The 16,742-nt window shown below is 38.4% G+C and overlaps 2 protein-coding genes across 2 annotated transcripts; both read left to right on the top strand.

Annotated features, from left to right (window-relative positions):
- Positions 1-789: 789 nt before the first annotated feature.
- LOC127432825 (protein ZNRD2-like) lies at positions 790-10,321 on the top strand. The gene is made up of 4 exons (XM_051684262.1): positions 790-895; positions 1,246-1,397; positions 3,105-3,189; positions 9,710-10,321. The coding sequence occupies exons 1-4, from the start codon at positions 814-816 to the stop codon at positions 10,159-10,161; spliced, it is 771 nt and encodes a 256-aa protein (XP_051540222.1). The 5' UTR covers positions 790-813; the 3' UTR covers positions 10,162-10,321.
- A 1,370-nt stretch (positions 10,322-11,691) lies between these two features.
- LOC127432827 (leucine repeat adapter protein 25-like) lies at positions 11,692-16,428 on the top strand. Its single transcript, XM_051684263.1, has 2 exons — positions 11,692-12,422; positions 15,322-16,428. The coding sequence occupies exons 1-2, from the start codon at positions 12,168-12,170 to the stop codon at positions 15,577-15,579; spliced, it is 513 nt and encodes a 170-aa protein (XP_051540223.1). The 5' UTR covers positions 11,692-12,167; the 3' UTR covers positions 15,580-16,428.
- The last annotated feature ends 314 nt before the right edge of the window (positions 16,429-16,742 follow it).

Below are 16,742 nucleotides of genomic sequence, written 5' to 3'. Positions count from 1 at the left end.
TCTCACACACCTTACAGTCTAGCTGATCCCACAAAAGCTCAATGGGTTTAAGATCCATAACACTCTTTTCCAATTATCTGTTGTCAATGTCTGTGTTTCTTTGCCCACTCTAACCTTTTCTTTTTGTTTTTCTGTTTCAAAAGTGGCTTTTTCTTTGCATTTCTTCCCATAAGGCCTGCACCCCTGAGTCTTCTCTTTACTGTTGTACATTAAACTGGTGTTGAGCGGGTAGAATTCAATGAAGCTGTCAGCTGAGGACATGTGAGGCATCTATTTCTCAAACTAGAGACTCTGATGTACTTATCCTCTTGTTTAGTTGTACATCTGGGCCTTCAACATCTCTTTCTGTCCTTGTTAGAGCCAGTTGTCCTTTGTCTTTGATGACTGTATTGTACACCTTTGTATGAAATCTTCAGTTTTTTGGCAATTTCAAGCATTGTATAGCCTTCATTCCTCAAAACAATGATCGACTGACGAGTTTCTAGAGAAAGCTGTTTATTTTTTGCCATTTTGACCTAATATTGACCTTAAGACATGCCAGTCTATTGCATACTGTGGCAACTCAAAAACAAACACAAAGACAATGTTAAGCTTCATTTAATGAACCAAATAGCTATCAACTGTGTTTGATATAATGGCAAGTGATTTTCTAGTACCAAATTAGCAAATTAGCAATTTAGCATGATTCCTCAAGGATAAAGTGTTGAAGTGATGGTCAGAAAGCTTTGCTGGACCTTTTAGTCTATCCGTCCGTGTACTAAGGTACATTCAGCTCGATAGATGGCGCCAATCAGTTTTCACAGCACTTCACACATGTCACACACACGAGTTTCGAAGAGGAAGCGTTCTCTGTGTTGTCAGACGGCTGATGAGGAAAGCATGGCCCTTAACGCAGGTACAGTGTGAATAAACTCATTTATGGCTTATTCTGTTCTTAAATTCCCGAAATATGACTTTCAATAAAGTTTCGTGATGACAGATATTTTAGTGTCGCTAAAGTACTGACACGTGCAGTCCCGCTAAAATAACACACACGCTAGCAGGTCAGTGTGTGTGGGGGTCTATTGCAAACATGATATCTGGCTCTTAACAATATCTTAAATACAATGAGTGACTATTAGTAACAACATAAAGTCGCATACCTGTCTAAAAGCTCCATTTTAATGCCTACTATCCACCAAAAACTATGTATATCATTAGAGAATTAGGCCACTCACTTTCTCTCTCTCCTGTGATGAATCTTAGATGATGAGGACTTTGAATGGGAGCCTCCCTCCGAGGCGGAGATGAAGGTGATTCAGGCCCGACGGGAGCGTCAGGACAAGATCAGCAAGCTGATGGGAGGCTATCTGCTGAAAGGATATAAGATGCTGGGGGAATGCTGTGAGCTGTGTGGGGTGAGAGACATACAGATATTTCATTTATCAGTCACATCATTCTCAGTGAAAATATATGTCAGAGCATTTACTAAAAATGAATTGGTGTTTACTGTGAGGTCCAAAAGTCTGAGGCCACATAAGAGCTTTGACCACATTTTTTGTTTGCACCTGGAAATTAACTGCCTTCTTAGGATTCTTAAAAATTTAAAACAGAGGAAGGTTATGATGTAAAATGTAGCCGAAATACATGGGGGGGGGGGGGGTTGACGGTGTAATTGTGTGTAACAGTTTAAGGTCGGGCAAAGAGGAGGCGGGAACCGGCTGAACAATCAATATAAACTTTTAATGCGTAAGTGAACTTAAAACAACATAAGGAATGCAATGTGGCCACGTGCGTCTCTTTCGAACCGGCGTTCTCCAGCTGCCCCTTATCTCGCTCTCCCACTGATCAGCTGATTCAGCGCCGGCCGTGCTCCATCACGGTTCGGCCACGTCCTCCTCCTCATCACACTCCTCCCCTGCTCGATTCAGGCTCAGGCACCACCGGTCTGACCAACTCTGGGGGGGGTGATGCTGCCCTTCCGGCCGTTCTGTCAGCCGGTGGCCCACCCCACCTCCTATGAACCTGGGGGGAGAGGGAAAGGGCGAGCAGAGACACGCAGAGAGAGAGAAGAACTTGCTCGCTGGCTCCCGGACGCGGTTTTGCCTGGTCCTCAATCGCTCTTCCGCCCTCTGGCGGACGGCAGCGAGTCTTCCGGCCCCTGGCAGACGGAACCGCTCCTCCCCTTCTCGACAGACAGCTGCAGTTCCTCCGGCTCTCAGCAGCCGGCAGCGACCCCTCTGTCCCCAGGCAGACAGGCGCGGCTGCTCCCCTGGCGGATGGCAGTGGCGGGGACTCCGTGACGGCGCAACCCTCTTCCTTCCTGGGTTTCAGCACCACTGTAACAGTTAAAGGTCGGGCAAGGAGGAGGCGGGAACCGGCTGAACAATCAACATAAACCTTTAATGCATAAATTAACTTAAAACAACATAAAACATAAGGACACAGACACACATGTAACACGGCCGCGTGCGTCTCTCTCTCTCTTGAACCGGCATCTCCAGCTGCCCTTTATCTCGCTCTCCCACTGATCAGCTGATTCAGCACTGGCCGTGCTCCATCATGGCCCAGCCATGCCCTCCTCCTCATCACATTGTGATATATTTTTTATATATATATATATATATATATATATATATATATATATATTAGTTTGAACGTGAACACCGCACCGGTGTGAAAATTATGATATCGTGGCAAGTCTATTGTGCACTATTTCTAGATCACTAATCAAATGCATGCAAATTTATGATTGTGTTAACTACTTCATCCAGAAGGTCAGATTTCCTTGCTTGTTTCCATTGAAGCACACAAGATGCTCTCTGGAACATTCTCAAATCACACTGGGATAACATGGATCAGCAGGTTTTGCAGAAACTTGTGAAGTCAATTTCAGCTCGAGTGCATGCTATCAACAAAGCAAAAGTGGAACACACCAGTTATTAAACTTTAATATTGCTACATGATAATATCTAATAAAAAAAATTGCATGATATAAAAAATTAAAAAAATGCAAAATCAAAGCATTTTCACTAGTGATCTCAGACTTTCTGACCCAACTGTAATTATAATTCACATTTGTATTATTGATTACAGTGTATTTTATTTGTTTGTTTTTTTTGCAGACAATTCTTCTGCAAGATAAGCAGAAGAAAGATTACTGTGTTGCTTGTCAAGAGCTGGACTCAGATATTGACAAGGACAACCCAGGTATGTTTCCAAAGCTAATCTTCAGCTTTTTGAATTATTATTGTAAACAGTGTTAATTTCACACAGTTTGTTACTTTTAGTATACAAAAATAACATTTCAGTTGACGATAATGTTCAAAATGACAAAAACATGCGTCAAACTGTAACCAAACTTCAAGTATTCTAATATTTTAAATAAAATTATAAACTACTTACAAGTATTTAAACATGTATCAAATATTTGAAAGATGAAACTACATGAGAAAATTTGTCCTGAAAACCTGAGCTCCTGAAATAATAGCATATTATACATCCCAATTCTGAAAAAGTTGGGACAGTGTGAGAAATGCTAATACAGGTGCATCTCAATAAATTAGAATGTCGTGGAAAAGTTCATTTATTTCAGTAATTCAACTCAAATTGTGAAACTCGTGTATTAAATAAATTCAATGCACACAGACTGAAGTAGTTTAAGTCTTTGGTTCTTTTAATTGTGATGATTTTGGCTCACATTTAACAAAAACCCACCAATTCACTATCTCAAAAAATTAGAATACATCATAAGACCAATAAAAAAAAAACATTTTTAGTGAATTGTTGGCCTTCTGGAAAGTATGTTCATTTACTGTATATGTACTCAGTACTTGGTAGGGGCTCCTTTTGCTTTAATTACTGCCTCAATTCGGCGTGGCATGGAGGTGATCAGTTTGTGGCACTGCTGAGGTGGTATGGAAGCCCAGGTTTCTTTGACAGTGGCCTTCAGCTCATCTGCATTTTTTGGTCTCTTGTTTCTCATTTTCCTCTTGACAATACCCCATAGATTCTCTATGGGGTTCAGGTCTGGTGAGTTTGCTGGCCAGTCAAGCACACCAACACCATGGTCATTTAACCAACTTTTGGTGCTTTTGGCAGTGTGGGCAGGTGCCAAATCTTGCTGGAAAATGAAATCAGCATCTTTAAAAAGCTGGTCAGCAGAAGGAAGCATGAAGTGCTCCAAAATTTCTTGGTAAACGGGTGCAGTGACTTTGGTTTTCAAAAAACACAATGGACCAACACCAGCAGATGACATTGCACCCCAAATCATCACAGACTGTGGAAACTTAACACTGGACTTCAAGCAACTTGGGCTATGAGCTTCTCCACCCTTCCTCCAGACTCTAGGACCTTGGTTTCCAAATGAAATACAAAACTTGCTCTCATCTGAAAAGAGGACTTTGGACCACTGGGTAACAGTCCAGTTCTTCTTCTCCTTAGCCCAGGTAAGACAACTCTGACGTTGTCTGTGGTTCAGGAGTGGCTTAACAAGAGGAATACAACAACTGTAGTCAAATTCCTTGACACGTCTGTGTGTGGTGGCTCTTAATGCCTTGACCCCAGCCTCAGTCCATTCCTTGTGAAGTTCACCCAAATTCTTGAATCGATTTTGCTTGACAATCCTCATAAGGCTGCGGTTCTCTCGGTTGGTTGTGCATCTTTTTCTTCCACTCTTTTTCCTTCCACTCAACTTTCTGTTAACATGCTTGGATACAGCACTCTGTGAACAGCCAGCTTCTTTGGCAATGAATGTTTGTGGCTTACCCTCCTTGTGAAGGGTGTCAATGATTGTCTTCTGGACATCTATCAGATCAGCAGTCTTCCCCATGATTGTGTAGCCTAGTGAACCAAACTGAGAGACCATTTTGAAGGCTCAGGAAACCTTTGCAGGTGTTTTGAGTTGATTAGCTGATTGGCATGTCACCATATTCTAATTATTTGAGATAGTGAATTGGTGGGTTTTTGTTAAATGTGAGCCAAAATCATCACAATTAAAAGAACCAAAGACTTAAACTACTTCAGTCTGTGTGCACTGAATTTATTTAATACACGAGTTTCACAATTTGAGTTGAATTACTGAAATAAATGAACTTTTCCACGACATTCTAATTTATTGAGATGCACCTGTATAAACAAAAATTAGTAATTTGTAAATTATAATCACCCTTTGTTATATTGAAAGCACTACAACTAAACATTATATGATGAATTTTAAATGTTCAGTTTTTTTTATGTACAGTAATCAGATGATTGCAACACTCCAAAAAAGTTGGGACAGTCGAGTTTTTACCACTGTGAAACATCACCATTTCTTCTAATAACACTTATTAAGCATTTAGGCACCGCAGACACAAGTTTAAGTTTAAAAAGTGGAATTTTCCCCCATTCATCCATTATGCACGTCTTCACCTGCACAATTGTATGGGGTCTTCGTTGCCATATTGTGCACTTCATAATGCACCACATTGGAGATGGTCAGGACTGCAGCAGGCCAATCTAGCACCCGCATTCTCTGCTTATTCGGCCAGTATGTGGTTTGAAGTTGTCCTGCTGAAAAAATGCAAGGACGTCCCTGGAAAAGACGTTGCTGGATGGCAGTATATGTTGCTTTCATATGTCTGCATTCATACTGTTCTCTCAGATGTGCAAGTTACCCATGCCATGGTCACTGACACACCCCTGGCCCATACAGACACTGGCTTTTGGACCTGACGATGATAACAGCTTGGATGGTTCTCTTCCTCTTTGGCCCGGAGAACATGATGGCTTTGTTTTTCAAAAACCTTTTGAAATGTGTACTCATCAGACCAAAAAACACGGTTCCACTGTTCTACTTTCCATCTAAGATGAGAACGAGCCCAGAGAAGTCAGCAGGGCTTCTGGACTGTGTTGATGTATGGCTTCTGCTTTGCACAGTAAAGTCTTAACTTGCATCTGTGTATGCAGTGGCGAATGGTGTTGACTAACAAAGGTTTTCTAAAATAATCCCAAGCCCATGTTCATGATATCCATTACAGATGAATGATGTTTTTAAGACAGTGATGTCTGAGGGATCAGAGATCATGCACATTCAAAAGTGTTTTTTTTCGTCTTGCCCTTTACGCACCGAGATTTGACCAGATTTCTTGAATCTTTTAACTGTATTGTGCACTGTAGAGGGTGAAATGCCCAAAATCCTTCCAATTTTTCTTTGGGGAACATTGTCCTCAAAGTGCTGGATTATTTGCTGAAGCATCTGTTGGCAAATTGACAAGTCTCGAATGATTTTTGCTCTTAAATGACTAGACTGTTTTTGGAGGCTCCTTATATACTATGACATGATTGCCTCACCTGTTAACATCTCCTGTTTCACATTGCCTTGTTTTTTTAACTTGTAAAATTGTTATTAGTCTTAAATTGCCCCGTCTTTTGGAGTGTGTTTGCAATCATCTGATTTGAAATTACTGTACATAAAATATAATTATAATTTATATAATTATAATGAATATAATTTACAAATCACTCCTTTTTGTTTTTATTAGCATTTTTCATACTGTCCCAAATTTTTCAGAATTGGGGTTGTAGTTTAGAAGTTAATCTACTGTGAATTACTCGTATTTAAACAGTTTAGGATATTGCATAATGTGTTTTATGTTCTGATTTATTTTTGTCAACAGTATGTTTTAATTAAAAAAGCTTGATTTTGTCAATGCTTTTCTGACTGGTCTTCGTTATTGTTGGGAAAAAAAAAGATATATTTTTTAAATATTTACAAGCATACAATAATGATATATATATATAGGCCTTTACAATAGCAAAGTAAATAATAAATAACCTATTAAAAACCTAAATATAAAACCGAAGGTACATTCTGGCCACTTATTTGAAGTTATTTCAGATATTGTCCTCTAGTGTAATATTATCAAAATGTATCATATTTCAGGTATTGGAGCAGTTCACCAATGATGATTAATAACCATTAATTCAGTCTGACAGACTCATATGGCAATGCTTTATACACTGGTGCATGATTAAGGGCTATAAATATTTCTATTAATAATATGGAACCATATTTTGCATTTTTATTAAAAAATATGGTTTGTCTTCATGACAATGTGATTACTTAACTGTTTTAGCCTTTATATCTGTGATAAAATCACATTACATGAGTCAATCTCTGATAATACAAATTTAACCATGTATTATGCTGCATTTGCTGCATTTCCCACAAAAATGTTACCAGTCAAATGGTGAGTTAATTACTCAAACTTCGGTATCTTTTCTCCCTTGATATATCACATCTACAGAGGCAGAATAGTTGTATGAATGAACAAAGTCAGAGCTGTGTGGTTTTAAAATAGATTTGCGAGTACATATGACATGTTTTGAGCGTGCAATGTCGCACACGCACTCTCTGAGAGAGAGCAGGGAGATTTCATAGAGCAGCGTATATTTGAGAGCACGCGTCCAGTTTTGAGCGTGAGCCAAGGACGCATGCGAACAGAGAGATTTGCACTCGCGCAACCGGTACATGGATGCATTCTCACATGACATGCATGCATTCACGACGTTAACAGTGTTTGTAACAGATAAACGGGTGGGCAAGGAGGCGGCGGGAACCGGCTGAACAGTCAACTAAAATGTAATGGTAAAACTCAACTTAAAACAGCATAAAACAAACATGAACACAGACACACAATGCGGCCACTTGTGTCTCTCTCTCTCGAACTGGCGCCTCCGGCTCATCTTTATACACCCTCCCGACTGATTAGCCCAAATCAGGGCCGGCCGTGTGTCCTCACGGCCCAGCCCTGCCCTCCTCCTCGTCACAGTGTTATAACGCCAAAGAGCTATGGTCTATTAAGCGGGACTATGATTACTATTAAGCCAATAATTTGAATTTATCTTCACAATACATTTTTATAGTATTTATGTATTTTTTGCTTTCACTTGGTAAATTTATCATCAATCTCCAGTTCCGTGCCTCCCCTGACATGCTCTGGCGCCCCCCAGTTTGAAAACCATGAGTTTAAAGGATGTACAGTCTCATCTATGTCTGTTAAAGCTACACTATGTAACTTTTGGCCCTCTAGCGGTTGAAGCATAAAACTGCAAGTTACTTGCAGAGGAACGTTTTACGTGAGTTGTGTTTTGGCACTGCTCTTCTGCATGAAGGAATCTTATAGTTTCAGGACTCTGAGATTACCTGCAAAGCGGAGTCATGACATGCAGGTAATATGTTGATATTTTGTTATTGTTTAAACATTTATGACCGATAGATTACTTACTTTGAGGAAGATAAAGAAAACTTTTAATTATGTTTTAATATATTTAATATTTAATTTAATATAATTATTCAAGTGTTTTATCCACGACACAATGCACATTAATGTTTGTATTTTACTACACATCAGTTTAATATTACGGGTGTAACCCGTAAAATGGCTGATATGGGTTCAATTTAAGACATTTGTTTTGACAATCTACAGCCTCAGTGGACAATGCAAGTGAACCGTAATACTACAATAATTATAAGTCTATGTACTGCACACAATAAGACTGTTATATTAAAATGCACAACAGGGATTTAATAATGTTGAAATATATTTTATTAGACTTGAATATAAAAAGTAAATAAATGTTTGATAATTTCTTTGGAAGTAAAGTTATAATAGAGAGATGGGTTACATGCTAAAAAAAAATCATATTCATTACTGTGCTATGAAATCGGTACATTATAAACAACTTGAGATGAGCAACATTCATTGGGAACCACCTTGAACCTATAGCGGCTTTTCGATCTGTTTAAACAAGTTATCTGTTTCCGCACTCTGATTTATTGCTCCAAAATACTTTATTGGCTTACACTTGCTTGCAATGTTTGGACAATTAGGTCCAAATACATCACGATTGATAAACACATGAGTAATGTTCGATTCATTAAAGCATGACAACCAATGTAAGCTTCAACAACCCTACCAGAAAAAATGTCAGAGCATAATAGCAGGTAAAAAACTTCACCAAACAGTTAAAATGCACCACAGCCAGACCTTCTTTCTGAGCTTGCAGATGTGATGTAAACAGGCAAGGACGAATGACGTATGCCTGCGATTTTCTTGCCAAATCCGATCCGACAGCTCTAATTAAAAATAATTATTTTGGGGCCTGGGTAGCTCAGTGGTAAAAGACGCTGGCTACCACCCCTGGAGTTCGCTAGTTCGAATCCCAGGGCGTGCTGAGTGACTCCAGCCAGGTCTCCTAAGCAACCAAATTGGCCCGGTTGCTAGGGAGGGTAGAGTCACATGGGGTAACCTCCTCGTGGTCGCTATAATGTGGTTCGTTCTCGGTGGGGCGCGTGGTGAGTTGAGCACGGATGCCGCGGTGGGTGGCGTGAAGCCTCCACACGCGCTATCTCTCCGTGGCAGTGCGCTCAACAAGCCACGTGTTAAGATGCACGGGTTGACAGTCGTGGAGGCAACTGGGATTCATCCTCTGCCACCCGGATTGAGGTGAATCACTACGCCACCACGAGGACTTCAAAGCGCACTGGGAATTGGGCATTCCAAATTGGGAGAAAAAGGGGGAAATAATCCAATTAAAAAATAAATAAATAAATGTAAGCTTTCCTTTGTGAATCAGGGTAAGACAAGGACTGGGCTTTGAACATTTTTATGTACTCAATAATACATTTTTGTTAATTGTAACCAAAAAACTTACACAGCTTTAACTTGTTACATTTCCCTCTCAGCTTTAAACGCCCAAGCAGCCTTGTCACAAGTACGAGAGCGGCAACTTGCAACTCATCCTCTCCCTGAAGCTAACGGAGCCTCGTCCAGTGACCCGCCACTCGCCATCACAGGCCAGCCCAGGCCAGAGCACTGCGAGGGGGCTGCATCTGGACTGAGAGGTCCCCTTCCCACCATACAGCCCACTTCTCTTCCTGTCCCCGCCGCCAGCCCCATTTTCCTTCCACCAACCAACCCTCCTCTTCAGGCCGCAAATCCTTCGGGGTCCTTGGGCAACACCCTCCAACACCACCCAGCCCTGTCGAGCGCAGAGGAGGCCGTGCTACACAAACTCAGATGGGCCACACAGGAGCTCCAGCACTCAGTGTCAGTAGAGGCCAGTATCCAGCTCTGCAATCTGATCAGAGGCTGTGCCGAATCCCTGCGTAGCCTGAAAGAGCTGCAGCTCACATAAGACTGAATTACAGACAGGGCTGCAACAGCACACACACACATTAGGAAATACAGACAGCACTAATATACAGGATAAAGTACCATACTCAAAGGAGGTTTATTTGGTTGTGTTTATGTTTGTTCTAAAGCAGCTGAGTATGTGTCTGTGTAGTGTGTTGAAATACATTGCTTGAGCTGCAAAGGCTGGTTTCTATTTCCTTGATTTGATAAGGGTTTTTACAAGTTTGATGTTATTAGTTAATTACTTTTTTCCACATAAATCAAAGTTGAGCCTTCACATTTCATATTTACCTTGGGGGTATTTCATTCCACAAAATGCATAACAAAAGGAAAGGAAAATGAAAAGTTCACCCAAAAATGAAAATTCTCATCATTTACTCAGATATGTATGACTTTCTTCTGCTGAACACAAAGATTTTTGAAGCATATATCAGCTCTGTAGTCCACAGAATGTCAACAGGATTCAAAACTTTGAAGCACCAAAAACACACAAAGGCAGCATAAATGTAATCTATATGATTGTGGTTAAATCCAAGTGGTTAAAGTCATCCAAAAGGGGAACTCTTAGGAGAGAGGGGAGTTAAAATGAGGGCTGTTTGAAAGTTGAGATTTATAGTAAAAAAAAAGGATATAAATATTGGTCTGTTTCTTACCTACACCTATCATATCGCTTCTGAAGACATGGATTTAACCACTGGAGTTGTATGGGTTACTTTTATGCTGCTTTTTGGAGCTTCAAAGTTCTGGACACCATTCACTTGCATTGGACGGACCAACAGAGCTGAGATATTCTAAAAATCTTCATTTGTGATCAGAAGAAAAAAAAAGCCATACAAGTCTGGGATGGCATGAGGATGAGTAAATGATGGGAGAATTTTTTTGGGTGAACTTCTAAGTGATGAAATACAACTTAATACAATAATACACGTTAAGCTTGATTGACAGCATTTGTGGCGTAATGTTTATTTTGACAAAAATAAAACAAATGAATCAAATATTAATCAAGTTAACATAGATTAAAAAACAAATGTATTTAAAAAAGCAAAAATCATGGTTAAACAGTGAAAGTGAATAGGCCCAGTATATAAACATTAAAATAACCACTGTTTCAAAAGTATAGACACAAGATGTAAATATTACACATATTAACAATTTTTGTGTGATAAAATCACTTACTACCCTTATCTGTATGAAGTTTTATCCAATATTATAACTTCAATCTCGAAATGACTTAACGCTGTCAAACCCAGTAATTTGGTAAATGCGTGAACGCCTGCAAATCCCTGAATTAATCACACTAAAATCACATTAACACATTTAATGTTTGTCTTGTGGCTGTAATGTGTTTTTTAATGTTTATGGACTGGCACCATTCTCTTCCATTTAAAGTGTCTCACTGCTGGTAATTGATCTTGACCGATTGTTAATTTGAACCTGCAACAATATTATCTGAGCGTGAGAAACAGCGCCTCGCTGTGGCCAAACGGCGCATTGGGCGGAGAGATGCAGTGGTGGGCGAGGTTTAGCTGGACAAGACTCAAGAAAACGTTAAACGAAAACAAAGAATGACGCTTTGATCTCCAGACCTGGACAGTTCTGCTTATATCAAAGTGCGGGGATTTGTTTCATCTCATGTGTTGGATACATGCGCTACTTGACGAGAAAATTAAAATGGCGAAAAAAGTAAAATAAAAAATCTTAAAGAACCGAATATGAGGACTAATTCGAGAGAAATATATTTTTCTACGGAGTCAATGAGCGACTAAGTAGCTGTTATATGTGACATTAATTGGACTTCCAATCGTTTTCTGTGTATTTTAAGCGTTTTTTCTTTTCCGGAAATTAGTTTTCGGAAGTGACTGTTGCCTTTAGTTACAGGGTGAGTCGGGTAATATCATTATCTTTCTATGTTAAGGCAGTATAGCATACTTCATTATTATTGGTTAGATCGTGCTGTAAAAACAGGGTACGTGTCCAGTTTAGAGTAAAAAAACATTAAAATCGGATATGAACGGGCATCAGTCCAGTCTAGCGGATTGTCCGACTGGAAGTGTGTGCTCTATTGAAGGTTTGCCACCGTTACCCAAAGGATTGAGTGGCATCTTAAACTCAAGCGGGGGTTCCTGGAGGGACATTGAGAAAGTGTACAGCAAGAGGACGCGCATTCAGGCGGACATCAGTAAGTCCCGAGTGAGCGATTCGTTCGGCCGCAGTAAACCCGCAAGCCTTGACGCAGCGCTGGCCATGCTGCGCAAAGAGATGGTGAGTATACTATAGGAACCGCAGGACTGGTATGGGACACCGCCTCTATAGGTGCGCTTCACTGTATAAATGTCCCAGTATGAACTTAATGATTTTGCAATGTAGCATCTAAATTGACAAACCCTTACAACATTTATTACCCTGAATTGTTGTGTGTGTGTGTGTATATGTATATATATATATATATATATATATATACACATACACATAGTGCTGGGTAGTAACGGATTACTTGCTATTTGGATTACTTAAATTACAAAAATCAAGTACTTGTAATTAGATTAAATTACATTTTTAAATACTTGAATTAGTTTTATGGATTACATGATTACATATTCATTAATTGATAACTCTAATTCTTCATTCTAAATCAGAAAATGCTGAACCAATTGCATTAGTGTGGTAGTTTTGCAAATTGCTTTCATACATTTAAAAATGTACATTAATGCGCTTTTGATTTTGTGACATTGATTCACAAATATAACTGGTTTAATTTGTTACCACACATGGATGCCGTTTTTAATGCCAAAATTGCCAGAGTAAGAACATTTTAAGTGCCTTTTTATTTCACTCAGAAACTGACAAAAAGGGAGTAAAACCTGTACAAAACATCTTGTAAATTCTCATATTTTGATCCATTTATGCATTTAAGCAAAATGATACAAGCTCATCCTACTCAAATACATGTGACATCAAATAAACAGGAATTAGGATAGAAGTTATCCAAAAGTAATCAGACTAGATTTCCTTACAAATGTAATCCAAGAGATTACATGCTTACTACAATTTTAGTCATGTAATTTGTAATCAGTACCAGATAACAATTCAGACTTAATCTACCCAGCACTTTATATGCAGTATACATATATATTTATATATATATATATATATATATATATATATATATATATATATATATATATATATATATACACATTTGTGCTCAAAAGTTTGTATACCCTGGCAGAAATTGTGAAAATCTGGCATTGATTTTGAACATATGACTGGTCATGCAAAAAAAATAATATATATATATAAAACTGTCTTTTATTTAAGAATAGTGATCGTATGTAGCCATTTATTATCACATAGTTGTTTAGCTCCTTTTTAAATCATAATGATAACAGAAATCACCCAAATGGCCCTGATCAGCAGTTTACATACCCTTGAATGTTTGGCCTTGTTACAGACACACAAGGTGACACACACAGGTTTAAATGGCAATTAAAGGTTAATTTCCCACACCTGTGGCTTTTTAAATTGCAATTAGTGTCTGTGTATAAATAGTCAATGAGTTTGTTAGATCTCACATGGATGCACTGAGCAGGCTAGATACTGAGCCATGGGGAGCAGAAAAGAACTGTCAAAAGACCTGCGTAACAAGGTAATGGAACTTTATAAAGATGGAAAAGGATATAAAAAGATATCCAAAGCCTTGAAAATGCAAAAAACTGAAGGTGTACACTACAGTCTTCAAAGACAAAGGACAACTGGCTCTAACAAGGACAGAAAGAGATGTGGAAGGCCAGATGTACAATTAATCAAGAGGATAAATACATCAGAGTCTCTAGTTTGAGAAATAGACGCCTCACATGTCCTCAGCTGACAGCTTCATTGAATTCTACCCGCTCAACACAAGTTTCATGTACAACAGTAAAGAGAAGACTCAGGGGTGCAGGCCTTATGGGAAGAATTGCAAAGAAAAAGCCACTTTTGAAACAGAAAAACAAAAAGAAAAGGTTAGAATGGGCAAAGAAACACAGACATTGACAACAGATAATTGGAAAAGAGTGTTAATGGATCTTAACCCCATTGAGCTTTTGTGGGATCAGCTAGACTGTAAGGTGCATGAGAAGTGCCCGACAAGACAGCCACATCTATGGCAAGTGCTACAGGAAGCGTGGGGTGAAATGTCACCTGAGTATCTGGACAAACTGACAGCTAGAAAGCCAAGGATCTGCAAAGCTGTCATTGCTGCACGTGGAGGATTTTTTGATGAGAACTCTTTGAAGTAGTTTTTTTTTTCTTCAAATTGTAATATACATTTTTCATGTTAGTAATGTCCTGACTATTGTGATCAGTTGAATGCCACTTTGGTGAATAAAAGTACCAATTACTTCCCAAAAGAGCAAAATCTGTACATTACTCCAAACTTTTGGCCGCCAGTGTATATATTTATATATACATACACATACTGTATATAACATTTGATATATATATATTAGAAGATACATGTCTGTTTGTGTGTGTTTATATATATATACACACACACAATACCGGTCAAAAGTTTTGAAATTACGTACTCATTCTTTATTATATACATTTTTTTTTTTTTTTCACATTTTAGAATAATAGTAAAGTCATCAAAACTATGGAATAACATAAATGGAACTATGGGAATTATGTTGTGACTAAACAAAATCCAAAATAAATCAAAACTGTGTTATATTTTAGCATCTTCAAAGTAGTCACCCTTTGCCTAGAATTTGCAGACATGTACTCTTGACATTTTCTCAACCAACTTCTTGAGGTATCACCCTGGGATGCTTTTAAACAGTATTGAAGGAGTTCCCATCTATGTTGGGCACTTATTGGCTGCTTTTCTTTATTATTTGGTCCATGTCATCAATTTCAAAAACTTTTTTTTTTTTTAATTAAATTTTAGTTTTATAATTAAATAAATTAATATGGTGGCACAATTATATTTTTGTCCACAAAACTAATTTCAAACATTTAAGCATATGCCCTCAGATCAAAAGATTTTTAAGATCATGAGAAACATTTCAGCCAAGTGTTTCAAAACTTTTGACCGGTATGTGTGTGTGTGTGTGTGTGTGTGTGTGTATATATATATATGTATATATATATATATATATATACAATATTGTGTCTTTTGTAGGTGGGACTCAGACAGTTGGACATGTCCTTGCTGTGCCAGTTGTGGTCTCTATACGAGTCCATACAGGAATATAAAGGAGCTTTCCAGGACATAACCTCTTCTTTGTGTGAGAGCTCCTTCAACACTGAAAACGGCTTCTCTGAAGATGAGGAGGAGGAAGATGAAGGGGAGAGTGGGGAGACACTGTTAACCCTTCCTCAGCCCACTCAGAATTCACGGGATCAGTGGATCAAAGACTCTTTTCACATCCCAATTTAAATATTCCATGTCATGTGTGCTCTCTATTATTATCTTTATCTATATATGATATGACAGACATAGCCCCAATGTTTGAAGGGTCCTATAAGCATCTAATTGAAAGAAGGCCTTCATTACCTTAGGACACTATTACGATGGTGATTGTAAGTTTGTTTCAAAGGAAGCTTGGAAAATAGTTTTTTCACTGCCTGTTAAGTCATAATGACCAGATGTGGTTTGACAGGAAGAGGATGTTATTGCCAGAAATAGTGTTGTCTAGGGTGTGTTTTTTTTCTACACATGATAAAGGGTGTATATGAAGTTTCACTCAACTATTGTGTGAAGAACAGTATTAAAGACTTGCTTACATACTATTCTCTTAAGTCACAATTTCACTATTACGAATGTATCTAATGTTTGCATCATCACTTGTCTATTTTCTTTATCACCACCTGCATTTTTAGATGCTGTTTAAATTATTATTTTATAACAACTCTGTCTTTAGTTTGTAAGTTGAACATTGAATGTATTCTTCCTTTTTTTTAGAAAGTGAAAAAGTAATAAAGCATAGCTTACCAAAATGTATAGCTAAATGTTTTGTTGTTTGATATTTTATACACCAACAACTTGTTTATTACAACAACAGGAGCAGTAATTTAAAAAAAAAAAAAGAAGAAGCTGTCTAGTGCAGTGAACAGTACATCAACCATTAGGTGGCACTCATTTTCTTCTAAAAGTTAGTGTAAAAGTGCTGTTTTGAGCTTGCTTCTAGAATATCAGTTTTATGGGAAAGGACGTATGTGGAAGTGTTTCCTGCATTAACTTGGGACTTTTTAGAGCAAAATAAATTTGTCAGGTTATTTTCTTAGTCATACCCGACACATTCCATTTGATTTAAAAAATAAATAAATAAAAAATCCTTCTAAAATTGAGTGTTTGGATTGAGGCTTGCTCCTTATTGTTGAAAAAAGCCACTCTCCCATAGCGCCAGATGCATAAACAAATTGTCCCAATCCAGCTACTCATGTGCTTATTAGGCAATACTCCTAGCTTCTGGGGAGGGAGGGGAGGAACATGCTCAGACACAGGCCAGGCATTGCTGAAGACACTTTGTTCACATTGCTAATATAATTACAGTAATACAGTTACTACATGGCTTTGAGAAGTGATACCCTGTGATTTGC

This window comes from Myxocyprinus asiaticus, chromosome 42 (genome assembly GCF_019703515.2).
Source record: "Myxocyprinus asiaticus isolate MX2 ecotype Aquarium Trade chromosome 42, UBuf_Myxa_2, whole genome shotgun sequence".
Taxonomy (NCBI): Eukaryota; Metazoa; Chordata; class Actinopteri; order Cypriniformes; family Catostomidae; genus Myxocyprinus; species Myxocyprinus asiaticus.
The sequence above is the reverse complement of the archived record's forward strand: the minus strand, read 5'-3'. Positions and strand labels throughout refer to the sequence as shown.